Here is a 27,605-nt window from a genome sequence, read left to right as displayed (position 1 = left end):
ACCAACTGTACTGTTTTTTATGAGCGATTTTGATTTCTTATTCCACATATTTTGCTGTGTTTGAACTGGTGCAACCATGATACAGATACTCTGGAACCTGAACAAAAAAAAAACATATACAGTGGTGCCTTGAGATAGTTTAATTCATTCCATGACCACGCTGGTGACTCCAAACATTCATATCTCCAATCATTTTCCCTCCGAGATGATCCGTTGTTTTGTTTTTTATGAAAAAAATAGAACCCTATATTAACGCTTTGCAAAAACATACAGTGGTGACATAATTAAACAGAATGTAAAGAAATAAACAGTTTTTGCTACATCCATCCATCCATTTTCTGAGCCGCTTCTCCTCACTAGGGTCGCGGGCGCGCTGGAGCCTATCCCAGCTGTCATCGGGCAGGAGGCGGGGTAGACCCTGAACTGGTTGCCAGCCAATCGCAGGGCACACATAAACCAACAACCATTCGCACTCACAGTCATGCCTACGGGCAATTTAGAGTCTCCAATTAATGCATGTTTTTTTGGGAGGAAACCGGAGTGCCCGGAGAAAACCCACGCAGGCACGGGGAGAACATGCAAACTCCACACAGGCGGGGCCGGGGATTGAACCCGGGTCCTCAGAACTGTGAGGCTGAAGCTCTAACCAGTCGTCCACCGTGCCGCCTTTTGCTTCAATTCGATGGACATTTTGCTGCTCCTCCTGGTCTGCATGCCTTGGCCACCTGTGGGCAATAAATACAGACAAACAGATATACACTACATGGAGACGGTCCTCTGTAAGCTGCACTTATGTTTGTCATATAAATATACAGTAGGGTGGTTGGATAGGAGGATAAATAATGCCTGTAAGTATTGCTATATTTTCTGCCTACTTGTTCCTGAACTGTTTGTGTTCAAATAGCCACAATAGCTTTAAAGGGTTAAAACATCGCAACACTCAATAACACATCTATAGCGTTTTACATTGTTCGTTAGCATTAAGCTAAACGGACATGTTCGCCAAAGCTGAAGTTATGTGGTTGTTTTATATACACAGCGCGTGGTTTTCTTTTACGTTTAGTTTGACAGTGAACTTCAACTGGGAGTGTCATTAAAAGGCCTGAAGCCTCTTTTTTTTTTTTTTTTTTTTAAACAATAACAACATAACCTGTATTTTAAAATTTAATAGAAGACAAACACTCACTTAGTACTCGTCTCTTTATTCTAGTACTAATAAGTCAAGTCTTGGGTTGAGAAAAGAGAAATACAAGGTCTCGGATGACGCTAGAAAAAAATACCTGTCTAGTGTACTCTGTAAGAAAGTTATATACTGTATTGTACTGTATGAACCACTGTACAACCTGTGTGTGTGTGTAGTGCGTATACTATGTGTGTTTGTTAGCTGCAACACAATAAATACACTCAGTGAAATGTCCAAACCAGTCACAACGACGAGTGAGTTCCTTCCTGAGAGAGAGTAGCTGTAGCTGTCCTCGAACGCGTCACAACCATAGCAGGAGGGATACAAAATAAAATAGTGTATTGTTATCCCAAAATGAAAAAAGAAATTCCCTTTTTATGCCTTTAAATGCTTTGCAACCTGTAAACATGTTTACAACCACAACAATGTTGTCTTACAGCGTTGGCAAACAGAGTAACAAGCTTTAACTAGTTAGCTTACCATAAAAAGACATGGTAAAAGGCCCAGCTAAGTGTGTGCTAAGCTAACTACTTGATCAAACTGAAATTAAATGTATGTGTGCCGTCAGATGACAATAACTACAAGGAGTATACCATCAATTATAAAGTAGCTCTGACTTTTAAAGTCAAATGGTATAGCTAAGTATATGCCAAGCTAACTGCTAATGAAAGTTGATCCAAATGAAAACAAGCGCAGGTGTCATACGATGGACTATAACATCACCTATAAAGAAGCACGGACTTTTGAAGTCAAAATGTAAATCGAAGCTAAGCCAACTGTGAATGTTAATAGAAATAAAAATATGGGTTCATTTTGTATGCCATCAAAATTTGCCACCACCCATAGACATTTTTGCAATTTAGTGCCGTCCATCTGGCTTGTGTGCATGGTTCAAATTTGGTAACAATTTAACAAAATATCAACAAGAAGTTAATCTTTTGAGGGTCTCTGGATATGATAAAAAGGACTCAAAAATGGCCATTTCAAACCAAAAGGCTTTCTGTGTGTTTTTGTTTTGGATTCTTGAGACAGAAAAGCCAGAATTACCATTTCGAACCAAAATGGCAGACGGCCTGGTCTTTTCGTGCATGGGTTCTTGAAACCTTTATGTGGGTTTACTCATGATAGACATGTCTACCTCAAATTTCATGCTGTTAATGGAAACTGACTTTGGGGGCTGAAATAATAATTTTAAAAAAGAGAGAGTTCACTCCAAAATAGCTGAATCAAACCAAAATGGCAGACCTCTTGTCTTTTTGCGTATGGCTTTTGGAGACATTTTTGTGGGTGTAGTTATGATAGACAACATGTGGCCCAAATTTCATGCTGCAAGGGATTAACTGGTTTTGGGTGCTGCTGTCGAGCCAAAATGGCAGACCTCCTATGTCTTTTCAGCTATGGCTTCATCAGACTTTTTTTTTGTGAGTCTATATATGATGGACATATCTACCACATCTTTTGTTGTTATGTTGAAACTGGCTTTGAGGGCAGAATTTTCTCAATAACGCCAAAGGCCCCATGTGACCCAAAATGGCCGCTTCAAACCAAAATGTTGGTCTCCCTGTGCCTTTGTGTCACCGAACACATTTAATGCCGCTAAGGCTTTAGGAGCTGACTTTTTCAAAGAATTCTGGGCAGGGAGCGGATGCTTCCCAGCAAAGTGTCAGGAGTGTTAGGAGTTGTCAACAACCAAACCACGATACAAAGAAAGTGTAGCATATGACGGAAAAAAGACACATTCAGCAGTCTTAAGCTGTACAAAAAGTGGCTCCAACAAGGCTTGGCCCTCTGCATTTCCTGGTCTACAGGTTAGTCGGCGGCGCTCCCTCACACCCTCGTGTGGCGGCAGCTGTGCGAGGAGGAGGAAGAGGAGGATCCGGCGGCCCCGGACGATGAGGCCGGCGACGGGCGGTCGCGGTCGTCGTCGCTGGACTGGCGTCGGCACTCATCCTTGTGAAGGCCCAGGCTGATGTGGGTCTGCAAGGCGGCCGGTGTCAGCCACTCTTTGGGCAGGCAGCTCTGCAGGAAGGGGATGCACGAGCTGAAGTAGGCCAGACGATTGACCCAGCGCGGGATCTCGCGGCCACACAGCAGCTGGAAAAAGCAAAATGTGGGATTTTAATGGAAGGGTACATTTTCTGAGCCGCTTATCCCCACAAGGGTCGCGGGAGTGCTGGAGCCTATCCCAGCTATCCTCAGGCGGGAGGAGAGGTACACCCGGAACTGGTTGCTAGCCAGTCGCAGGGCACACATAAACCAACAACAATTCGTACTCACATTCACACATTCGGGCAATTTCGAGTCTTCAATTAACCTCCCATGTATGTTTTTGGGATGTGGGAGGAAACCGGAGTGCCCAGAGAAAACCCACGCAGGCACGGGGGAGAACATGCAAACTCCACACAGGCGGGGCCGGGATTTGAACCCCGGTCCTCAGAACTGTGAGGCAGACCCTCTAACCGGTCGGTCACCGTGCTGCCAATGGAAGGGTCATGTTAAGCTAAATGCGAACATTAGTTGATCAGAGAAAATAAGAGCGTGCATAGACTCTTTGTATGTAGTCTCAGCTCGGGAATACGGTTTTGAAAAAATTGCGTATTTCTACACACCCTGTTAACAAGACTTACCCAAACTAACCATCACAGAAGTATATCGCCTTTATAAGTCCTCCTCCAAAGCGTCGAGCAGCATTATAGAGAAAAGCTTTTATATGCCTCCCCGTACATTCAGGAATAGGAAGGCATAAATCAATTTTCTTCCTAACATTGTGGTTACATTAGGAATATGTTATCAATATGCTAGTATACATTACGGTTTAGTGACATAATCTGCATGTGGTAATGTATTAATATTAGTACAAACATTTTCATAAACTTTCTAACACTGTAAAATCTGTGGTTGGAATTATTAGTGTTGAATAAAGGCAGACAGACAGACATGGGAATCATCTGTGTGCATACATAATAATGTATGTATTGCAACTCAGACTTTTAAAGACAAAAACAGTCAAAGCAACGAGTAAGTGTATGCTAAGCTAACTGTTTTCTGTTCATAAATAAAATATATATTAGACAGTCGAGTGACCTCGGAGAGCGAGGAGGAGAAGTGGTTGCAGTTCTTGTGCATGAGGTGGTAGGCGTTGCCTTTGAACTCCTTGCCGAGCTCTTCCATGATCTTGTCCATGTCCTCCTGCGCGAAGTCGGTGGTGCCCAACACGATGGCCTCCCTGTGGAGAATCACGTTACAATCAGTCATTTATCCATCTCCAAAGTGATGTGGCTAAATCCCAAAAGCCTCACTTGAATTTAAACGTCTCTCCCAGCTCGGCGGCATTGCCCGGGTTGATTTCGAAGATGCCGCTGAAAGGGTACGGGTGGCCTCCGTATGCAAATTCTAGTCCAGAAGAAGCGCCACAAAAGGTTAAAATAAACGATAGAAATTACCCAGCAATTAATGACAGCATCACATCCTGTCATGTGATTGAATGCTCTGTCATGTTATGTCATGCCCTGTCATGTCATTTGATTTATTGTCGTGTTGTGTCCTTTCATGTCATGTGATATAATGCCCTGTCATGTTATGTCATGTCCTGTGATTTCGTGTCATGTCAGGCCTTGTCCTGTCCTGGGATTTCATTTCAAGTCATGTCCTGTTCTGTCCTGAAATGTGATTGTCATGTTCTGTCATTTCCTCTCCAGGGAATGAGCAGAATGTCATCTCCTAACGATTAAGGTCTTGTCAAGTGAGTTCATGTCCTGTCCTGTCATGTGATGTGATTTAATGTTATGTCCTATTCCGTCCTGCGAATAAATGTAATGTGATGTGATTTAATGTCATGCCCTGTCCTTTCCTGTCCTGTGATTTAATGTCAAGTCATGTCCTGTCCTGTCATGTGAGTTAATCTCCTGGGATTTAATGTAACATCATGTACCAAAGCACCACAAAGGTTAAATCAACAATAGTTTTTTACTAAGCAATTAATTACCCCCACAGTACTTAGGCCCGGCTGACTAATTGCAGTATTTACTTCATTTACTGTAGCAGTGATAACAGACAGAATGTAAGTGCAAAGATGTTTTAAAAAGATGAACTCAATTCTGTCACTCCCACTTTTTGCGCATGGACTGTATTTAATTGTGGACGGATTTCTTGGTGCAACGTTTGAGCATAATTAAATTCTCAGTGATACACAAACATACACACACAGAAAATAAACTACGAGTCGCTGGTAACTCAGCCTCGAGAAATTGGGTCATGTTATTCATTCATTCAGTCATTCATCTTCCGTTCCGCTTATCCTCACTAGGGCCGCGGGCGTGCTGGAGGCTATAGAGGCGGGGTACACCCTGGACTGGTCGCCAGCCAATCGCGATTTAATATCATGTCATGTCCTGTCCTGTCTTCGGATTTACTTTAACAGTGATGAGCTTTTGAAGATACGAGCTGTCCTTCGGGCGATTTTTACTTTGACTTGCGAGCAAAAATTTGAGATACAAGCGCCGTATGAAGGCCGTGAATTCAACTCAACTCACTTCACACCAAGTAGCAATTTGGCAGTCATCAAAAAAGTGGCCTCAATCTTTTGAATGCCACTCCCAGTTGAAATTTACCGTTCATGCAAACATAAAAAAAAGAGAATAACATGTTGCGTATTTAAAAAAACTACACAGCTTTGCCTTAATAAAATTGGTTTAGCTTAATGCTAGAAAACAATGCAAAACGCCATAGACGGGCTAACGAATAATAACATCGGTGTCGTGGTATTATAACTCTTTAACACATGTAGACAAACACTATAATAATACGCACAGGGATATTTTTTAATCCTTTGCAAAAAATTATTAATACTACTGCAGCTTACGCAGTCAGTTCTGTGTCTCTATGTCTGTATTATACTGCCCCCAGGTGGCCAAGACCTGCACACCAGAAGGAGCAGTACATTGTCCATTACACTGAAGCAAGAAATATGGCAAAAACGGTTCAATTCTTTTGTATTATATTCAATTATGTCATTGCTGTATGTTTTTATAAAGTACAATATTATAGGGTGCTATTTTTCTTATTAAAACACATTACAATTTCTTGGGGGGTAGGCTGGAAGAGATTAATGGCATTTTCATTCATTTCAAAGGGGAAAGATAATTTGAGATGAAGAACAAATTAAACTTGTATCTCAAAGCACCATTGTTTCATGCAATTTAATATCATGTCCAGTCATGTGATTTGAATGTCCTGTCCTGTGATTTAATCTGATTTACTGCCCTGTTATGTGACTTCATGTCATGTCATGTGATGTCCTGTTGTGTTATGCGATTTAAAGTCATGCCCTGTCCTTCCATGCAGTCCAGATTTAATGTCCTGTCCTGTGTTTTAATATGTCACGTGTTTTAATGTCACATCATGTTCTGTCCTGTTCTGTGACTTAATGGAACGTCGCGTAATTTAACGTCATGTCTCACCTCGACCATAAATCTCGATGCCTGAGTGGAAGACTCCAATTCCCAAAGTGGAAGTGTACTCATTTATCCAGTACTGCAGGGAAATAAAAAAAAGAAAGAATATAAACGTTTAGGCAGGACTTTAATAGCATTGTGACATATTAATTTGTTCGTAAAAAGCTTTTATTCTTGAAAATACAACTTTATTTTCACAAGATTACACCTTTTTTTCTGTTTATAAAAATAAAAAAATAAAAAACTTAATTCTTGTAAAATTGTTGCTCAAATGATGGAGAACTCTGTCACTGGATGAATGGGAAGGTATGGTGGCCTTGGCGGTACAAAACACCATGGCTAAATTTGTGACCAGTGACTTTATGAGTGTTTTATTTTGCTGCACGTTTACAGCAAACGCTGAGAAGTCAATCTTGCCCTGTGACATTAGCTGCTACCCATCCCCCACGCCGATCTAGCTGTCTCCTATCAATAATACAAGACGTGATGCAATGCAGTCTTTACTCCTCAAGTATCTGCCGTCACCTTTGTCCTATTAGGGGGGAGGACAGGAACAACAAGCCTTGCGGGAGCTCCCCCTCCCCGTCTTGTTTTTATGAGCTCGTGTTGCCTGCAGCCTCACGTCACACATTGATTTCACATTGGAAAAAAAAACATCCACCATCCTCCCTCCTCAGGATGTTCTCGCTAGTCTTTAAAGTATTGCAGTATATCCACTTTGGCTACCAAAAGTCCGCTTAGCCCAAAACTACAGTGTGTCCAGAAAGTATTCACAGCACTTTTTTCCACATTTTGTTATGTTACATGCAGCGGTGGTCAAAAGGTTTATACCAAGTACCACCTCAAAAAATACAACTAAAATAATACCTGCACCTCACACATTTTGGTGTTTAATAATGCAAAATCCAAATCCACAATTTAGTTCTTAGTCTATTTTGACAAATGTACATTATCGTTATATGTTATAAATCTACAAATATTTTGTCATACCGGTGTTTGGATTATATATTTAAATATATACGCATTTTTTAATATCCAGAGAAATATTTATTATTGCTAGATTACACCTATTTTTCCTTTAAAAAAATAGGACTATTATCAAAGGATTGCATCATTCTCGTAAAATTACACTTTTCTCTGAAAATACTACATATGATACATTTACATTTATTATATATAGCTACAGGCGGCACGGTGGACGACTGGTTAGAGCGTCAGCCTCACAGTTCTGAGGACCCGGGTTCAATCCCCGGCCCCGCCTGTGTGGAGTTTGCATGTTCTCCCCGTACCTGCGTGGGTTTTCTCCGGGCACTCCGGTTTCCTCCCACATCCCAAAAACATGCATTAATTGGAGACTCTAAATTGCCCGTAGGCATGACTGTGAGTGCGAATGGTTGTTTGTTTCTATGTGCCCTGCGATTGGCTGGCAACCCTGCCAATCGCCTCCTGCCCGATGACAGCTGGGATAGGCTCCAGCACGCCCGCGACTCTAGTGAGGATAAGCGGTACGGAAGATGAATGAATGAATATATCGCTACATTACAAAATGAGATTCAAAAAAGCTAAAAAAAAATACTTACACTTATTTGAGTATAAATTCTAAATACAACTTAAAATATATTATTACAGTTGAAACCAGATGTTTAAATAAACATTATAAAAAGACAAGCTTTTTTTTTCTTACTGGCATGAAATCAGAAACCTTTCCTGTTCAATCCCAAAATAATGAGAGAATGATTTTCTTAGGGCAATTTTTCATTACTTTCGTCAAAAGTCAGACGTTTACATACAATAAGATTACTGAGCCTTTAAACAATTTGGGAAAACCTGGATGATGATGTAATTTCTTTTGTTGCTTCTGATAGGTTTCTTGACAACTTCTGAGTTAATTAGAGACACACCTATGGGTTTATTTGAACTAGGCACACCTGAAACACATTGCGTCTTTGTGTACCATCATGGGAAAGTCAAAAGAAATCAGCCAAGATGTCAGGAAGAGATTTGTGGAATTTTGGTTCATCCTTGGGTGCAATTTCCAAATGCCTGAAGGTGCCACGTTCATCTGTTCAACAACATTATACGCAAGTATAAACACCATGGGAATATCCAACCATCATACTGCTCAGGAAGCAGACGGGTTCTGTGTACCAAAAATGAATGTGCTTAGGTCCGAAATGCGCATATCAACCCAAGAACAAAAGCAAAAGACCTTATGAAGATGCTGGATGAAGCCGGTAAGGGGTGTGTCATCATCCACAGTGAAACAAGCACTGCGCCGACATTAGCTGAAAGTCTGGTCTGCCAGGAAGAAGCCATTACTCTAAAAGAAACATCAAGCAGCCAGAATGCAGTTTGCAAATGCACATGGGGACAATGACCTTCATTTTTGGAGAAATGTCCTCTGGGCTGATGAAAGTCAAGTGAGCATTGTTCCGAAAATATCGGAAAATGGGGGAAGTGTGCAGGTCTGAGAAACGGGGGTGGTAGCATTATGTTGTGGGGTTGTTTTTCCACAGGAGGGACTGGTGTGCTTCACAAAATAGATGGCATAGTGAGGAAAGAACATTATGTGAAAACAGTAAAGCAACATCTCAAGACATCAGCCAGGAAGTTAAAGAATTTATGTCCTTAAAAAAATAATATTCTCACTAAAGTTGCATATAAATTGTGCCTATGCATTCAATATATTTTTTAACCAAATGTATTGAAAATATTTTTGATTTAAAAGTTATTCTTGCATTTAACATTTAGGCTCCTCATTATTAATTTTGTTAATATTTTTCAAATAGAAAAAATGCATATATCAATAAATTATATATTTTTGAAAAAGTGTTCTAATTTTTAAAAACAGAATGAAGGGAATCACTTTGGTCTATGGCGCTGCACACGTACACGTTTACCACAATTTCTATTGAATACAGAGCTGCTGTCTCCTGATGTGGCAGTGGCGGAAGGCTGCAGGGCTGGGCAGCAGGTGTCACGTTACCAAATATTCCCTACTTAGATGAATAACATGTTACAAAGAAGGGAAGAAAAAAAAAAAAAAAAAAAAAAGATCTCACCATATCATACACGTTGAGGATGACAGGTTCACTGGCCATGGCTTCAAACTGTGCGTGTGGTGGGTCTCAGCAGCACGCCCACACCCTCCTCCACCACCACCTCCACACACACGCACACACACTGGGCCACGCTGCATCCACGCGCACGCAAAGTCAGAATGTCACCGCACGAGGGCAGGAAGGCATCAAAGCTCAAAACCGAGTGCAATAAAAGCCTCCAAAGTGCTCATGCTGAAGGCCTGAGCGTCCTCCTCATGTTATCATGGGCGTCCATTTTGATGATGATGATGATGCGTCCGGGTCCACGGTGGATGCTCGCGGCTTCTACTAGCAGCATCTCCGGCCGGCGTTCCTCCGGTGACTGTCCCGCGTGCAGCGTCCTCCGCGTGGGCGGGTGAGGCTCCGCCGCTGCGACATGACGATGAAGACTTTGCCCCGTCGTGCAGCCCGATGTTAGTCCGCTCGGTGTGGTTGTCACTGTGACTCTGCCTCCTCCTCCTCCTTCTGGTCGGGCGATGATGTCATCGCAGTGGCGTGAATGTATATCGCTCCGGGGAAAACAAATGTCCTTTGAGGCGTACAAATTGCCATTAGCAAGCCCTCTGTCCAGTTGATGAACAGGTTTGCAGGTGCAAACTTCAAAAGACATAAATAAGTCAACTCTCATTTATTGAGAGGGGGGTTACCGTCCAGAAAACCCTTGCAGTAAGTGAAGTCCATGAAGTAGAGACCAATTATTTATTACATTGTATACATTTCATACATTATTTTTTAAGCCAATTTGAGAAACTGCACTTCAGACAGAGGTTAGAGGATGTTTGCAAAGGTCTTCTTTTGAAAAAATAAGTCTGCTTTCAGGAATACAGAAAACAGAGAATATTTTCTGAGGGCAATTTTAGGTTAAACTGTTGCTCTAAACTATTAATGAATTATCCAAAAAATTCAATTAATTTGATAATCAATTAATTATTGCACATCTAATTGAAAATTTGTTTCAAAAGATGGGGCATTGATTGTGTGCTTTTGAATGCTGGGGAGAATATATATATATATATTTTTTTTTTAAAGAAACAATATTTTCTGCACTGTACTTGTGAGTCAGTTCTGTTTCTCCCTATGGAAATAACCCCTGAGGCTTTGGAGGAAAAGATGAGACTTTTACATGGTACCGAGGAGGCAACAAGCGTGTATAGTCTTGGATACATTTACCTGTAGCTCTCTCAGTACAGAAGGGAATCCTAAATTACATTACATTTACTTAAAGTTACATAAATATGCACTAAGGCGACTATTTGAAAAGAGTGTAAATTAATTTTTTTTTTTTTTTTTAATGTAACATGAAATGAACAGTTGCTTTGATGTAAACCACTTTAATTTTTCTTATTTCCTCTTCTGGCATACAGAGCACAGTATTCACAGTCAGCAGCAGAGTGAAATGAAATGTATTTACAAGACAACAGACGAATAAAACCTCGCTGACACACGGACGCACACGTTCCATGATTGTGGCTAGTGCAAAAATAAACTTTTTAACTCCCTCTTTTATTTCAAGGAACCATTCACACCTCTGTGCACAATAATGGGGAATGTATATGCAATGTGTTTGCCGGAGGACGTACCAAAACACAAAATATGGCGGCATCTCGAATTAATACTTTAAATTCACAGTTCACTCACTTGGTGACTTGAAAAGACAAGGCTGGATTTAATGCAATGTACAGTCTGTGGTATACATACTAGTAAGAATAGCGACAACAACAACAAAAATATAGTTGATCCTGTTTGTGCGATTTCATAATAATGTATTTGACTATCAAACTATACATCTGTTTAAAAATTGCCTTTTTGCCTGAGAAACATTCAGAGCTCTACTGTTTACTATGGATTAGAATTTGATATTTGATATTTGAATCACAAAAAAAGTTTTCAGATATTTGTAATCGTCTCGACATTAAGGAGCATAAATGCTTTTGAAAATGTATTAGTTCTATTAAATGCGAAAAATGTATGTGTAAAATGAGAAAATATTTCCTCTAATGCGCAAACTCGCTGAGTGACTCGACAGCACCCCTGCAGGTCGCAGCCAACCAGCACACTCCATTTTGAGTCTCCAGTGCATCAAGACTCGATTACAGTAAACCCCATGTGTATTCTCAGTTCGGCATTTGCGTAATATTATTGGGAAACTGTCCTCCATTATGTGCTGTTTGAGTGCACAGGCCCAAGCCTTACCTCATATAAACATTTTGCTTTGGCGCCAACTTGTGGCCAAGGAACTATGTTGAAGTGAGAGGAGGAGGTTCATTTAGTCAGGCTTAAGCCTTGGCTAATAGAGTAAAAGTGCTTTGCCGCCATCCTTTGACATCTACTGGCAATTAAAACAAATTTTTTAGGTGGGGGGGGGCATCACTTAATAGCGGGGTTCAATCTAATCAATAATCCAGCATCATCAGGGGGAAAAAAAAGTTCCTACCTAGGTATGGGCATTTGATAGCATTTATTTGATCTGTCAAACAGGAAAATGTATACTTTTTTTAAACCTTTTTATGAATTTACAAGATTTAACATTTGGATTAATTTGTAAATTGAAAGTGGCCCAATGGCACGCCTGCAGGTCACAGCAGGTAGTGCACTCCATTTTAGCCTCCATCGTCTCAAGATAGGATAAATCAATTCTTAATTTTTGATTGATGTCTTATGACTGACTGCATTTGACTTTTTAGGTCAGAATAGTGTTAATTCTCTGCATTAATGGCCAGAAATGTCTATATTAGACCGCGATAAAGCGGAAGAAAGAAGCAAGCGCGTCATGACAAGGCACTGCCAAGTCCAGTTGGGATATGTTGAAACACAACAAAAAGGACAGCAGAGCTTGAGGCAGCTCTTTCTTCCCTTTTTTTCCTTTAAGGGCGGCCATGTCGTGAAGTTACGTCCCCTAAAGCTGTGCAATGACGATTACCTCTGCGAAGAGGATTGAATAGTGTTTTTTTCCCCCCTCCCTTCTTTGGCCTCAAGAAAGAAGTTTGAACCTAAAAAAGAAAAAAATACGGCTTTGCTAAAACGGTCTTCTGATGTTACGTATGTAAATGAATGCAAAGATGGCGGCAGCGGCGGCTCCCGTTAGCACAGCGAGTCTCGTCAGATAGGGCGCCAGGGGCGCTTCCTCGTCTTGGGATTCAGCGGGTCCGTTCGTATGATGGGATGACTGCAAAAGGGAGGGGCGAGGGGGGGGAAGATTATAAAGCCAACCAAATCGAAAGAACAGATTGTGGTCGGACCTTGGAGGTAACATTGTACATTAAACATTAACAAACAACATATGAGTCGATTTAAAAAAAAAAAAAAAAAAACATTTTAAAGTACCTTTTTCAGAACGCACAGCTCCACGTCTTCCCCCGCTGTCCGGAACAAATCCACTGCAGCTTTGTGTGTCTGATTCCCCAGCTTGACGCCATTGATCTACATTTATAAAAATTTTTTTTAAAATTAATTAATTAAATAAATAAATAAAAAGCACCAGGCTCAACAAATCTTACATCCTTTTTTACAAAAATTATGAATAAAAATAAACAGGTAAATACAGTTAACCCTCATTTATCATGTGGGATATGTTCCAGATACAGTATGTCTCACCTGTGATCATGATTGAAAATTCACAATATTGAGAGACCGTATAAAAAACATTTGAAAAGACTTTTCAACACTTAAATGTATTAAAACCCACTTTTTAAAAGTATTCCTTAGCACCTGTTCTCTCTTTCGGTGTCAAGTAATGGTAAACTATCCCATAGAATCACTTAATCAAAAACGAGGCAGGTTTAAACGGTAATAATATTATTACTTTAAGTACTGTTTTTGCCTTGACTTGCGAGCGCAAATTTGCGCTACGAGCAGTATCGGGCAGTGAACGCAACTGAACTCACTTCACAATAAGCAGCAGTTTGCCAGATGCTGAACAATTCTTCACTAAACGAGGCTTCAAGATGTTTAATGCCTCTCCCAGTTGGTTTACTGTCAAACTAAACATCAAACTCGGAGAATTACAATTTGCGTATTTAAAACAAGCATATAGCTTAGCATTTAGTGTGCTATCTTAGCACTAATGCTAACACAAAACGGGAAACGAAGATACAGTGTAACCCTTTAAGCAACTATTTGAAGACAAACAGAGCAGCACCATATTTAGACATTCAATATAACAGACGTCCATGTATAGCATATCCGTCTGTCTTATTCTGCCCCCAGGTGGCCAAGGTGGGCAATCAGCACAATGTGTATTCAACTGATGCAAAGTATGAAAAAAAATATATATATATTTTTAATTACATTTAATTATGTAACTACCGTATGATTTTATGAAGTACAATATTATACAGTGGTAATTTTCTCCCTGAAAAAAAAGTTTCCATTCATTTTAATACGGAACGATGATTTCAGTTGAGTGGTTTGAGCTACAAATGTGGTTATGGAACAAATTAAACTTGTATCTCAATGCACCACTGTATACTGTAAAAACCTCCCCAAAAAAAAAAAAAAAAAGCTTAAAAATGAATGCTATAGCGAGAGTGCCAACGGTAAACTGCGATGTAGCGGTGGTTCACTGTACAGGAAAGGGTGCGTTTGTTTTCCCCAAAGGGTGCGCAACATTTGGGCGTGAACCTCATGAATTGTGTTTTCGTTTTTCTTTTTACCGCCAGGATCTGGTCGCCCTCCTGAAGCCGCCCGTCAAACGCCGCCGCGCCGTCCTCCTTGAGTTTGGACACGTAGATGCCGCAGTCGTTGACGACGTCCTGTTGGTCCACGCCCCCCACGATGTTGAAGCCCAGGCCTTCACGGGAGCAGAAGAAGGGAATGACAGGAATGTCGCAATTAAGGCATGATCATATGGCCTTAAGATAAAATATCTTCACCCACATAAATCCAATCCAATTTCCAATTTTAATCAATTTCCCTGCTTTGCTTATATTATATATATATATATATATAAAGCAAATGACAATGATATTTAAAATAGGTAAATTTACAGGTAGTTTATGGAAAGATTCCATGGGACTTTAAGACAGGGGATTTAGGAAATTTCCATTGGAATTTGGGGAATTAACAGGGTATTGAAGGTCATTTATTGGAAAGCCATCATATTCAAACATAGATAAACATTTTTTGTCATAAGCAGACATTCAAGAAAACTACTGTACCCATGTGAGGCACTAAAGACCTTAATTTCTCAATTTTGCTCCACTTTATTCGAAAATCAGCAGCAAAAGAAAAAAAGAAAGTTGACCACACAATGGCTTGTCACGCCATAAACTCATAAGTTGGGAAATACCTCAGTCAAGGTAATACTGCAATTTACATTAAATGTAATTATTTTGGTGGGGATTATTCTAAAATACGTTTTCCAACATTTAACTTCTCTATTGGTAAATTCCTGGTTTATTCCCGTAAATATATATATAGTATTTCCCATGGAAGTCCCATGGAACGTTTCCAAATATGAAAATCCATGGAATTTTTAACCCTATTCTTTCACAGGTTTGCGTTGTTTCTTTAGAGCAGAGAGATAATGATGTGTGGGGTTTTTCTCAGGTCCGATAACGATTATTAGTAGTCAAGGGGGCCGATTAGCGATATTTGGACCCAATATTCATTTGCAGCAAAGAGAAACTATTTGCATCAAAATTATGAATAACTCCAAACACTTAATTTTGTTTAAACACCTTTAAGCATGCTTATTAAACAGCTATTCAGATTTGCAACATGTTAAAGTTTTTCTTCTTCTTCTTTTTAAATCTTAAACAATAGACATCTTTGTTTTAAACTTTCTAACAAAAAGTGCAGGGCTCGCCCAAGCTTTTTGTTAGAATGTTTATATATTTGACTTTATAAGACAAGCATGTCTTATAAAGTCAAAGGAAAACTTAAACAAACAAATAGCTGTTAGTTTTTAAAAAAAGTGTTAGTTTTTTTTGTTTTTTACAGTAAATACAACGTTTCAAAATTTAATTCATCTTCCGTTCCGCTTCTCCTCACTCGGGTCGCGGGCATGCTGGAGCCCATCCCAGTTATCTTCGGCCTTGAGGCGGGGTACACCCTGAACCGGTCGCCAGCCAATCGCAGGACACACAGAAACAAACAACCATTCGCACACACATTCACACCTAAGGGGAATTCGGAGTCTTCAATCAACCTACCACGGATGTTTTTGGGATGTGGGAGGAAACCGGAGTGTCCAGATGAAAACCCACGCAGGCATGGGGAGAAAATGCAAACTCCACACAGGCGGGGGCCGGGATTTGAACCCCGGTCCTCAGAACTGTGAGGCAGTTAACCTTTCACTTATCTTTGATTTAAGTTCAAACAAAAATAAAAGGCGCAGGCAGTTACCAGGGTGAGCACAACCTCTTATAAAGTTAACTGAAAATTAAAAAACAAATAAATGGTTCCCTGCAGTTTACAGTTTTAACTTGAGCTCCTAACCGTAGGATTAAAAAAAAAAAAAAAAAGGCAGATGTCAATGTGTCAAAACGCCGAATATCGATGCCGATCATCAGTCACTCTCGACTTTAGAATTGTCCAAGTGAGACGAGGTGGCCTGTGAAAAAATATTTGCAGTTTAGAAGCACATACCTCGGGTCAAATGTTTCCACTATGGGGCTCAATCACTGCTTTTCCTGATGTATAAATGCACATCATGTTTATTCCACTGTGCAGCACGATTGCGTTTGTGCTTGCCTTCAACCGGGCCTTTTTTTTTTTCTAGTCTAACAGAAAATAACTTTTAGTGTTAACCCCACACACGCACTGTTTCACTTTGTCTGACAGGCCGAGCGAATACGTAAAATTAAGCGTCAAATAGCATACAAACGCGTTCACGAGCCACAACAATCGAGAAGTTTGACTTCATTTGTCAGCTCGAATGTTTTAACAACGCCACCAGCTCTGAGTTTGCTCATGTTTTGCTGGTTAGGAATTAACAAGATAGCTTCCCCGCTAGCCACGTAATTTAGCAGCGGCCACGGCCATGAAATTATCTTTACCTGCAGGCCCACGCTTGAGTTTAATGTCCACCGTGTTTGAAATGAGCGAACCGTTCATAGTTGTCGTGGAGGAGACTGTTTTCAAGCGGAGGCGACGCAGGAGACAAACTTAATTGCGTGAAGGTGAACTCATTTGGTGACGATTATGCGACTTGCTCGCTTACGCCCATGGCGTAAAATGAAGCGTTGCGCGCGAGTGCTGCCCCCTAGCGCAGATTAAATTCCGGCTAATACACGGGGTTCTTCATCTCATCGTTTTAGGTACTGACTCACCCATGGCTCTAAGACCTTTGAAAGAGTTTGGGAGGATGATGTAACACAGGCGTTTGCTTTTGTTAAGTTAAAGGCTATTTATACAGTCAGAGGCCTGGGGTGATGACGACGGCTGCCGTCTGTTATTTTCATCAATGACAGCATAACAAATTAGCCATATTTAGCATATTAAATTATCAATTGTACATCATTTTGGGGTACTTTTGTATTGAACTGAGTGTGCAACGGTACATGATAGCAATATAAAGTATGTCAACTTGAAAAAAGGAGTGTTAGGAAAGTCAAGCAAGTAGTTTTTTTTTTCCCCTTGAAAAGTTGTCCTTTTGGAGGTGCGAGGATTCTGCCCGATGGCGACAATATATACAATATGGGTAAATACTGCCACTTTATAGTATAGTACATTTAAAAGTACTTAATTTTCCGCTGCACATGATTAAAAGGTAGTAAACTGTCTTGATTTTCTTCTGTTTTCCTCGAAAATATTCACTACCGTATGTTAGTTTAACATAGATTAATGATGTGCAACCGATGTACGTACATGTTTGAATTAAATAAATTCACAGGATTTTTTTTTTTTTTTAATTCCAAGTCTGCATTCCTTTGTCCACACCCGCCAGCTATGCAGCAAATTTGGTCTCCAGGTCTGCCTCTGACATCATAGCAAGACATGGGGGCGTATCGATATTTCATTTTCCTAAGCAAAAAATTCATAAAGAGCCTGTTAGTGAAACAGGCCATCTGGATGCTATAGCCCCTTTAACATTTCATATATACATTTATTTAAAACAATCTTAGAAGTCACACTCGTATAAAAAGAAGTTATTACATTTCCAGTATTTTACATTGAAAATTAACAACTATATTTTACTGAAAATATTATTTTTTAGATTAACTTAAAACAATTTAGGTAGCAAAACAAATTTGGTATTATTTAAAAGTATGTTATGTTAGATATATTTTGTCGATTTAACCATTTTCTTAAAAGAATCTACATAACACAGTGTATTTATTTTACTGAAAATATTTTACATATTCTTATATTACAATCATACCATTTACTTAAAATAAAATCCATTAGACACATAAGTGTAAAACGTTCATTTTGACTTATTGTTTTGTTTCCATTTTATTTACTTTTTCTTTTATTTAATATTTACTGTATTTGTCACACAAGTGTCCAGACAATTTGAATGAAAATACTCAGTTTTATTTTTATTCACTAAAACTAAAATCATCTAAGTAGCACCCTGCACTTAAAGTGTTGCGCAAGCAGAACAAGTCGAGACGCAAGTACATTCTTTCGCTTACTTTATTATATGTCTGAAATCCATTAGTACTAGTATACAATGTCACTAATGCTGAGGCAATTTTGAATCAATTAAAATTTATTCAGGGTGCATAAATGAATGATTTTAAATTAATTCTAACTTATAAAACCAACTATAAAATGGTCTACACAGCATGCACTGCAGGAGTGCTTTGAACAGATTATTTTTTTATTAAACAGTACTATTTTATTTCTGATATTTTTGTTTTGTTAACTTCGTATGTATGTACAAAACTTTGTTTTAGCAGCTTTTTTTAGAGTGCTCCATAAAGTTGAGGATTTAGTATAACACTCATTATGTACTGATTATATATGTAAAAATGAATGAATTATATTTCCAGATGATTTTGGAGTTGCGTGCATCACTTCATTGCATTATTCAGCCAGCGGTATTAGCCAAGCATCACTGACACATCTTTATTTCAGTCACGTCCAATACACAGAAGTACATTTTGGGGGGGGGGGGAAACAAATCAGTCTTTTAATATTTGCCATTATATTGAGGGGTAGGGGAATACTTGTGCCACTGTTATCTTTGGCAATGAAACACTTCAATCCATACACGCTCCTTAGACCGTGTCGGGACACCGGAGAACACAGCACGTGCAATTTTGCAACCCGGAAGGAGTCAAGGTAAAGAATGTATTAATGGCTTTAAATAGTCAGTTAAATAGTAAGTTTCAACTTCAAGCATCCCGCTTTATACATTACAAAAGGACACTGACACTGTCAGAAAGGCATTCATCTAACGGTGTCAACCAAAAGTCAGCATTTATTATCTTTGAAAAATCTTGGCATTTCATCTCAATAGAAACGTGAAATGTTTCGGGACACATGATAACATTAAATGGACCTTTTCACTTTATATATATATATATATATATATATATATATATATATATTAAAAAAACAAAAAACAAAATGAGTATCCAGTGGAAATAGATAGCAAGACAGTAGTTGTCTTTGAGTAATTTAGCAAAGCTAGCTAATGTCAACTCTACAGTGCTTTCAGTGTATGTCATTCAGCGGAGCAACAAAGAAGTCAATTAATTAGCCAGTCTTTCAATGATCATGTGAACAAAGTAAATTTCCACCCTGTCTAATTTTGAATCAACTTACCTGTTGGAACGTAAATTACTGCTGGCGTTCCGTCTCCCTTGCAAGCAATTTCTCTCACTTAACATCGTTTCGGCTCACCCTTCAGACATTCAAACTACGGTGGTAAAGAAGAAGGCTGGAATCGGTCATTCAAGCCATTTCACTGGTTTCTCAATGGCTCTACCTTGGTCAAATGACATGGGTTTGTTTACTAGTGGTGCAATCAGCACTTTTGCCACCCGCAAGTACGTGTGACGTCCTGGTGAAAAGGTCCATTCATGTTTTTTTCCCCTTAGATTCTATTATGTTACAAGTGCAGTTCTAACATCAGTATATAGCAAAGCATTATTTTTCAGCATTTTATGCGCATCTACGGAAAACTTCGATAAATTATATTTTTAAAAGAATGCCAGGTGGGCAAAGATTACCTTCTGTTAACAGGGTACGCGCACATATGTGTGTGTGTCAAATTCCAAAAGGTGCGTGCGTTGTATCTCAGGGATTTTGTTTCAAATACGGTTTGTCCTTCCGCGGGGCGGCGTTCAGATCATGTTGGGCGCCACGCTGTACAGCGCCACGTCGCCCGTCACCCGCAGCAGGGTGACGTCCTCCAGGCCGCCCACGCGGTGCTCGTACTCCAGCAGGTGGTTGCCGTCCACGGCCACCTTGAACACGTCCTCCTCCACCAGGATCTTCAGCTGCGCAGAGGATCAATCGTCAGCGCGTGTCACCAGAAAGCGCTTGTAAAGTCAGTCAGACCCCCGCCAAGGCCAAACAATACTGTCAGGTAATGCTAGACTTGTCTGTTCTAATTCAGTGGCTTGTTAATAGTTAGCACGCACACACTTACTCTCAAACACTCGCAACCTCACACACACACACTCTCTCTTTCAGTGTAAAAGAGTCTATACACTTGCGTTAAAGTCCCGTTTTCCGTGGCTTACCTCAAAGCGTTGGCCCTGAACAAAGGGGAAAACTCCGCCCCTTTCCTCTGGCCCCCAACATCCTCCGATGCTGGAGTTTCTGACGATGGTCTGCTCGTGGAAGCGAGGGTTGAAGTGAAAGACCACGTCTGAACCCTTCATGAAGTCCATGTGGAACCTGTATCACAGGAGTGATTTAAAAAAAAAAAAAAAAAAAAAAAAAAAAAGGTGGGAAAAATCAGCATGTACAATGAGATGATTTATCATACTCAATGTTTTCAATCAAAGTAAATTGTCATTTTATTGAATTCTGCAAGGAAGAACGGGCCAAAGTATAACCACAGAGATGTGAAAGTCTCATTGACACTTATAGAAAACGCTTATTTCAGTTGTTGCTGCTGAGGATGGCCCAATCAGTTATTAGGTTTAGAGCGCCATTACTTTTTCACAAGGCCAGGTAACTTTGAATAGTTTTTTTCCCCCACTTAATAAATAACGTTTTTGTAAAGGCTCCAAAAACAAATGAAATCATTTAAAAACAGCATTTTAAGTTCACTTGGGTTATATTTGTCTGACATATATATTTCTTTGATGATCTTAAACATTGAAGTGGGGAAACTATGCAAAAATATAACCATTTGAAAAGGGGGCCAATACTTTTCACGGCACTGTAATATTACTAAAAATTGACTTGTGCAGTCAAAAATATAAAACAAAAAAATTAAGCAATTAGTAATTCTCATTATTCATGGTAGTTATACTAATAAATCATAAAAATATTTAGTAATGACATTCCACTATATAAATTACAATATACATCAAAATGACATGAAATATAACTCTATAACTATATATATATATATATAAATATATTCGCTTTTTTAAATGCAAACCTCTAGGCTAAACTTCAAGCAGAATGAGAACATACCTGCTTGCTCCAGGAATCGGTTCCCCAACGATGGTGATGACAAGACGCGGCATCAGTCCGGCATGAAGCGGGAGATCGTATGGCACCATCTGTAAAAGCAAAATACCGTCATCATATTTATGAGTACGACAACATGATTACGCCACTTTAAAGACAAAGCTTCCTCTTGGAGCTAAACATACTAAAAGAAAGACTGTGCAAGTCATTACATGTGAAAACAAAATGCATCCCACCAGACAAATATGTAGCCCCCCCACCCCCCCGCCATTGAATACTCGAGTGGATGAAATGAACACTTCTATACAAAAAAGCTCATCCATACCGTTGTACTCATGTTCCATGAATGTGACAAAATGGCTGCCGAAGTAGTACTACAAATCCAGTGAACCCCTGCGAATAGCAAAAAGCAGCGAGTAATTGACGCTCCCCTAAAAAGGTTTGCAAGTGACTATGGATGCCACAAGATGGTGGCAAAGCCCTCATGTCTAAATGCTAAACTCCTCAACTCACTTCAACATACTTCCTTGGCACATAGATGCCAAAGCAATATTATTAGTTTTTCAGTGAATAACTTAAGATATGTCCGCCCCCCCCCCCCCCCCCCCCCCAAAAAAATCTGTGAATCTGGATTTGCGAATGTCAAACCGGAAATATGCGGGGTTTCACTGTCGAATACAAATGGTCACTCTGGTTTTCCTTGACATGATGACAGAGCAACCACACATAGGGGGAGGGGGGGGGGGGAAAGAGCAAAAGAAGTTAAACAGACCTTTTATTACTCGTGACTTACAAAATGATGGCCAATAATACAAAGTGATTTTAGTTAATACAGTAAATCAATAATATAAATGTAATAAATGTGTCCATCCTGGTATATAATACATATATAGCACTGGTACACCAAGTCTTAATTCCCCCTGCACCGTGTTCTAGTCAAACCACATGTTGATTCTGGAAGTGACGTCCTTTGTCCCGTTCATTTATATGGTGGATAAAATCTTGGCTGAAAGACAAGAAGACATTTGAAAAAAATATATATATTTTTAAATGATCATATTCAAATTCTTGATGATGCTTCTCGCCCGCAGCAGAGTCTGACACATTATTCCCCAAGCCCTTTTTTAGGGAATTCCTGTATCATAGCGACACCAGAAGTTGACTTGATAGCTAAAGTGGGAAAAGTTTGCTGTTTCCACCAAATGGCACAGTACGTTTTTGTAAAGGCGCCAAAAACAACTTTTCCATCCCACTTTTTTGCCAGGTTTAATTGGGTTTCCCTCCTCTTACACTGCCTTCACAAATTGGCATATTCAGGGTGAAAAATGGTAGCGACAACATTTATTTGCTTGTGCCTTTCAGACAGAACCCACCGAAGCGGGACCGTGCAGTTAGTGCTAGCCATGGGCTGGTTACCAGTTTCAAGGTATACTTTTTTTTTTTTTTTTTGTCGTCGTCAGTGCAGGCAAAGTGACATGATCACGCCCCCTCCCGTTATTGGTGCAAGCAGTCACTGAAGGTACTGCAGCTTGTTGATTAGCATTGCTCAGCAAACATACTAGTGCCACACATGCGGGCGAGTCACTTCAACGGATTTCACAATCGACGATGACATAGATTCAATCAAAACAAATTATACAAAAGTCAGCTGCCCGGCCATCACCTGCCGTCAGAGGCTCGGAGCGAATCAAAACGTGCAATGTGATTTTTCACCTTCCCGAGGCGCTAGACTTACCACAGCACAAAATGAGTGCGGATAAGGAAAACGTGTTTAACACACATGAATGTGTTCTCTCATCCCAGTGACTAGGGATCCAAATAATATTTTAATAATCGATTCATTTATAGTTTCCAAAAAGACCAGAAAAAGTCACTCAATTTGTTGGTAGGCACTTCTTTCCTTTTTAATCGTTGCTAAAGGGATAAAAAAAAAAGTTTCAAAATTCAGTGACAGTGCTAAATTGGCAACACCGAGTGGCCATTCGCTTCACAGTACGCCCTAGTTCCGCTCTTGGTAGTCAGGGTAATGTTGCGGCATAAAATGGATACAGATTCTCCATTCTGCTGGCCGGAACAAGTAAATAAATAAATAAAAACGAAAAGCCATTGCCATATTCAGCATTTGCATGAGACACAACCGCCCACCCCAAAACCGAGTGATTGGATGTCTAAAGAGCTGTAATTATTCATCCTTTGTGTATTGTCTCTAAGGTGCCTCAGTAAACATGTGAAATATGAAATAAAATCATACGCGCATTCCTGGGTTCCTGACGTTTTTCTCCCCAGAGGCCTGAAATCAGTTCATTTGAATTTCTCAAGTTTATCTACATCACTAGCGAAGATTTCCACGTTCCTCTCCACGCCCGAGCCAGCGCTGTCAAAATAGCAAACAGGTGTGCCCTCACAAGTGGGTCTTCTACACAGAGGCAACCAATCAAAGGAAAGGGACTGTCTTACCTATATATGGACAAAGCGGATACAAAACTGGGTCAAACAGAAGTAGCTGTCAGAGGGGCCTTTTCTGGACACTCGTACAACAAAACCAAGGTAATTTTTTAAATGAAATTGACAATTTATATTAAGTCCATGTTAGAGAGTCACTTTATGGTGGTCTATATAACCAAAACACAAGAGGTTTAAGACAAAAGCATGATGAGGATTTCCCATCCCTAACTGGATTGAACCAGACCACTTGGTGGAAAAACATCAAGCAAGACAAAAACAAAAGTGGAAGTATGTCACCAAAGAAGCTCTACTGCACACCACAGCAAGCCAGCAAGCAAATTGACTGGATGCAGTTAGTTGTACTCACCAGCATGCCTCCTGGAGCAGCGGGGTTGTCGTAAGGACCCATCGGGCCAGGACCGGGACCGAAGGGGCCGGGTGCCGGTGGGAAACCTCCGCCGCCATCTCCCCAAGAGCCAGCGGGAATAGGGGGGAAGCCTCCACCAGAGGGGAATGCCGGGAAGGCACCTGGGCCGGCAGGAGGGGGGAATCCGCCCGAACCCCCCGGACCATACATGCCGTTACCCCCTGTTGGGTAGTTACCCGGGAGAGGCATGTTGGGATAAGGCCCAGGAGGAGCTCCGGGACCAGAGGGGAAAGGTCCAGCTGGGTAAGGAACAGGCCCACCGGGTAGCTGACCAGGTGCTCCTTCAGGTGGGTAGTGCCCTGGGAACTGCCCAGGCGCACCGGGGCTGACGGGGTACTGCCCTGGAGCCCCTGGCGCTGGAGGATACTGTCCAGGCATCCCGGGAGCAGATGGGAACCCACCCGGCGCCGAAGGGGGCCCCGGGTAGTGGCCCGGCGCTCCGGGGCCAGAGGGGAAAGGGAACTGGCCCGGCGCGCCGGGGCCGGTGCCGCCGGAGAAGCCGGAAGGGGCTGAGGGCTGGGTGGGAGCTCCCGGGGCTGACGATGGCCATCCGGGGTTGGAAGGAGGCGGAGGGTTGTTTGCTGGTGCTGACGGGTTGGTGTTCCCTTGCGGTTTGGCCTGGCTCGGGGTGCTGTCTCCCAAAGCGTCTGTAAGCTGCGGTGGAGAAAAACAAGTGTCATCATACAAGAATTACTGTAACACAACCATAACATTCAGGGAAACTTACCGAGAAATCCGACATGACCTAAAACAAAGACAAAACCGAATGTGAGTATTTTTGGGGCGGGTAACCAGCTGTCAAGCAGGAGGTGGTGACTCACTCACTCACTCACTCACTCTCTCACTCTCACACTCTCACACAGGAACATCTGAGTAATGACACACTAAACATTTCCATTCCGAACAAATTATTAACACGGTCCACAAAGGTAGACGCCCGAGTAGACTAAAACGACATTAGGGCAGGCAAATCATGCACTGTCAGCGCGTACACGCTACAGGCTATCTACTTATTTGGTCAAACGAGTTAAGTTGCAACACTGTTGACAGGGCGAGTGGGCTAACTGTAGCTGCGAAACTGTAAGTGCACGAAGGCTAACTCGCTAGTTTGTCAACTCCGCTGACAGTAAAAGAAGACAACAGGAGAGAATATAGTATTGTCGATAAAAACCTCGCCGGGTGGTGGAATCTTCAGTGGTTTAAGTGGGTCGCTTGTTGTCCTGGAGTGTAGGCCAGTTAGCCTGCTAATTTAGCCTCCGCGTCAGGCTAACTACAAGCAACCGCAGCTGCCTACTAAACACAACTCTTCAAACAGGAAGTGTGACGACGCCCATTTGATGACGCCACAGCGCAGATTTTATTTTTTTAATTCCATTTTTATTTTATTTTTTCATCTTTAAAATACAATTCACGCGAAATATTTTGACAAAAAAATGACTGAATCAGCAATAATAACAAAATATTTTGAAGGGGGGAAAAAACAGCACTAAGCAATAAGACATAGGTATCTATACAGGTAAGAGGCTTTTGGACGCTTCAGTATTTTACACATTTTAAAAACATATATTAACGCTTAGCCAATTTATTATTTGTTTTTGCCAATATTGTTTACAATTTTTTTATACCGTGATGCCTTGAAATGCTAGTTTAATTTGTTCCATAACTCAAAACACTCATATCTCAAATCATCGTTCCTGATTGAAATGCCATTAATCCGTTCCAACCTCCCCCCACAATTTTTTTTTTGTAATAAGAAATATACCACTTTATAATAGTGTACTTTATAGAAACATACAGTGAAAATTGAAAATTTTTAAAATTGAAAAAGTTAAATTCAGTGAATATTGTGTTGCTCTTTCTAGTGTGCATGACTTGGTCACCTGGGGTCAGTATAATACAGACATATGGGTACACTAAAGGGCTTTTCACGCTGAACTAAGCAACGTGCAATCCGCCGTCAACTAGCCCATTCATTGTGTATATGATGCGAGTGAGCGAGGACGGAACGCTGTGTCGCATTGCGATGCAGGGTAAACGTTTGCTGTGAAGTGACGCGCCCGAGAATTGAAAAATGTTCAATTCGAGAACGCCATCGCTGTGACATCAGAAGGTGCATCCAATGTGAGAGGGGCTGGCGGAGTGACTTCAGATTACTAGCAGCAATAGACCAATCAGCGAGAAAAAATCTTCCTGTTACTTTCTGGTTGGCTGCTACACGAGCACTTCCAAATATGGGCAAGCTTAGCATTGTCATCCTTGTGCACTCCCTGCGGCAAACACGATGAAAACCAAGAACAATGTGAAAAAACTTAATTGCACTTTAATTGCATGGTATATATTCCGGACCAACCCTGCAATAGATAAAATCCGCAAAGTATTTAGTGTATTATCTATACATATAGTTAAAGATTCATGCGTACACTGCATTATTAACAATCGGTACTGTATATACATTTTTGGCCACTTGGGTTCACCATCCACACATTCTATACTACAGTAACTGTGCCTGTGAATGAATGTGTGCCTAAAAAGTTGGGCCTCGCCTGTTAAGTGACGTGGAAGTGAGCTATTGAGGACTGCACTGGGTTTAGCTTTCAGCCTTTGTGTGTGCAGAGGGACGGCGTCAGTTGCGGCCGTTGTCGGTCAGCAAGTATATACTTCTGCTTACTGTGTTTTTTAAAATCATTTGTTCAAAAAAATAATAATAATTGAAGGAGCACCAGCGTCTGTTTCCATCCTCCCTCTATCCAAACCACCTGTTATGGATTACATTTCATTCTAACTAGTGGTGGTAGGCTATATTCAATTAGCTAACAATGTTTACTTCACATGTGATGTGCTGTTGAGTCAGCAGTAACAGTTCTTGTGGAAAAAATAATCATTGCAAAATCCCACAATATAAATCTATATCTAGATCTATTTACACTAACACTCAACGAAAACATTTTTGTAAGTGTTCAGTTAAAACATATTTTTTACTTTATAAACATACTATTATCTAATTTCCCATGCTTACGACTTATTAGACCCAAACACACATTCAAAAGTTAACAGGCTAAAACTGCAACAATTCCTATTTGGTGACGTCACATCGTCGAAGCAAAGTGGCTACGTTCAATGGACAGAACACGAAATAACTTTTTTTATATATAAAAAAAGTTAGTCACTCACGATCACCATATCAAGTTGAATTTTAATTATTACAATTGAACTCGATTTATAAAAATATATAGGCATAACTGAATAATCTATCTATTCCAAGAGCGTACAGTATTGATGTTATCCAAGTACAAATATTAGGTTTATGTCACCGAGCTGCTCATACTGTAAAATTGTAAACTCTTAATCGACTGATTTGTCAAGACAGTGGTGAGTGTGGACGGATGAAGTTTAGAAGGAGGATCTCTTGTTCGGGATTGGCCAAAGCAGTCACAAGCTGATGCGAAGTTTAA

General features: G+C 40.5%; 3 protein-coding genes across 3 annotated transcripts; all 3 read right to left on the bottom strand.

Annotated features, from left to right (window-relative positions):
* Nucleotides 1-456: 456 nt before the first annotated feature.
* On the bottom strand, nt 457-10,226 carry LOC133413109 (deubiquitinase DESI2). Its single transcript, XM_061697066.1, has 5 exons — nt 9,699-10,226; nt 6,643-6,715; nt 4,483-4,576; nt 4,268-4,409; nt 457-3,277 (listed from the first exon to the last, which is right to left on the bottom strand). The coding sequence occupies exons 1-5, from the start codon at nt 9,735-9,737 to the stop codon at nt 3,011-3,013; spliced, it is 615 nt and encodes a 204-aa protein (XP_061553050.1). The 5' UTR covers nt 9,738-10,226; the 3' UTR covers nt 457-3,010.
* Nucleotides 10,227-11,052: 826 nt separating this feature from the next.
* synj2bp (synaptojanin 2 binding protein) lies at nt 11,053-16,896 on the bottom strand. Its single transcript, XM_061697068.1, has 4 exons — nt 16,736-16,896; nt 14,390-14,526; nt 13,062-13,157; nt 11,053-12,903 (listed from the first exon to the last, which is right to left on the bottom strand). Exons 1-4 carry the CDS (start codon nt 16,791-16,793, stop codon nt 12,754-12,756), a joined length of 441 nt encoding a protein of 146 aa, XP_061553052.1. The 5' UTR covers nt 16,794-16,896; the 3' UTR covers nt 11,053-12,753.
* Nucleotides 16,897-18,736: 1,840 nt separating this feature from the next.
* Nucleotides 18,737-25,460, bottom strand: lgals3a (lectin, galactoside binding soluble 3a). The gene is made up of 6 exons (XM_061697100.1): nt 25,325-25,460; nt 24,881-24,898; nt 24,094-24,807; nt 21,285-21,373; nt 20,378-20,534; nt 18,737-20,131 (listed from the first exon to the last, which is right to left on the bottom strand). Exons 2-6 carry the CDS (start codon nt 24,893-24,895, stop codon nt 19,976-19,978), a joined length of 1,131 nt encoding a protein of 376 aa, XP_061553084.1. The 5' UTR covers nt 24,896-24,898; nt 25,325-25,460; the 3' UTR covers nt 18,737-19,975.
* Nucleotides 25,461-27,605: the final 2,145 nt, after the last annotated feature.

This window comes from Phycodurus eques, chromosome 14 (assembly GCF_024500275.1).
Source record: "Phycodurus eques isolate BA_2022a chromosome 14, UOR_Pequ_1.1, whole genome shotgun sequence".
NCBI classification, from domain to species: Eukaryota; Metazoa; Chordata; class Actinopteri; order Syngnathiformes; family Syngnathidae; genus Phycodurus; species Phycodurus eques.
Note: the sequence above shows the minus strand (reverse complement) of the source record. Positions and strands in the feature narration are given on the sequence as shown.

Bases quoted from the DNA above. Each gene is read 5' to 3' on its own strand.
- LOC133413109 (XM_061697066.1), bottom strand. From the start codon at position 9,737: ATGGCCAGTGAACCTGTCATCCTCAACGTGTATGATATG. The intron at 4,410-4,482 runs GTGAGGCTTTTG...GATTCTCCACAG, and splicing joins GGAGAGACGTTTAAATTCAA to GGAGGCCATCGTGTTGGGCA. The intron at 3,278-4,267 runs GTCACTCGACTG...TGCTTTTTCCAG, and splicing joins TCTCCTCCTCGCTCTCCGAG to CTGCTGTGTGGCCGCGAGAT.
- synj2bp (XM_061697068.1), bottom strand. From the start codon at position 16,793: ATGAACGGTTCGCTCATTTCAAACACGGTGGACATTAAACTCAAGCGT. The intron at 13,158-14,389 runs GTAAAAAGAAAA...TTATAAATGTAG, and splicing joins AGGGCGACCAGATCCTGGCG to ATCAATGGCGTCAAGCTGGG. The intron at 12,904-13,061 runs GTACTTTAAAAT...TCCCTTTTGCAG, and splicing joins AGCTGTGCGTTCTGAAAAAG to TCATCCCATCATACGAACGG.
- lgals3a (XM_061697100.1), bottom strand. The intron at 20,535-21,284 runs GTATGTTCTCAT...CCTGTGATACAG, and splicing joins CCGATTCCTGGAGCAAGCAG to GTTCCACATGGACTTCATGA. The intron at 20,132-20,377 runs GTAAGCCACGGA...TCCTCTGCGCAG, and splicing joins TTCAGGGCCAACGCTTTGAG to CTGAAGATCCTGGTGGAGGA.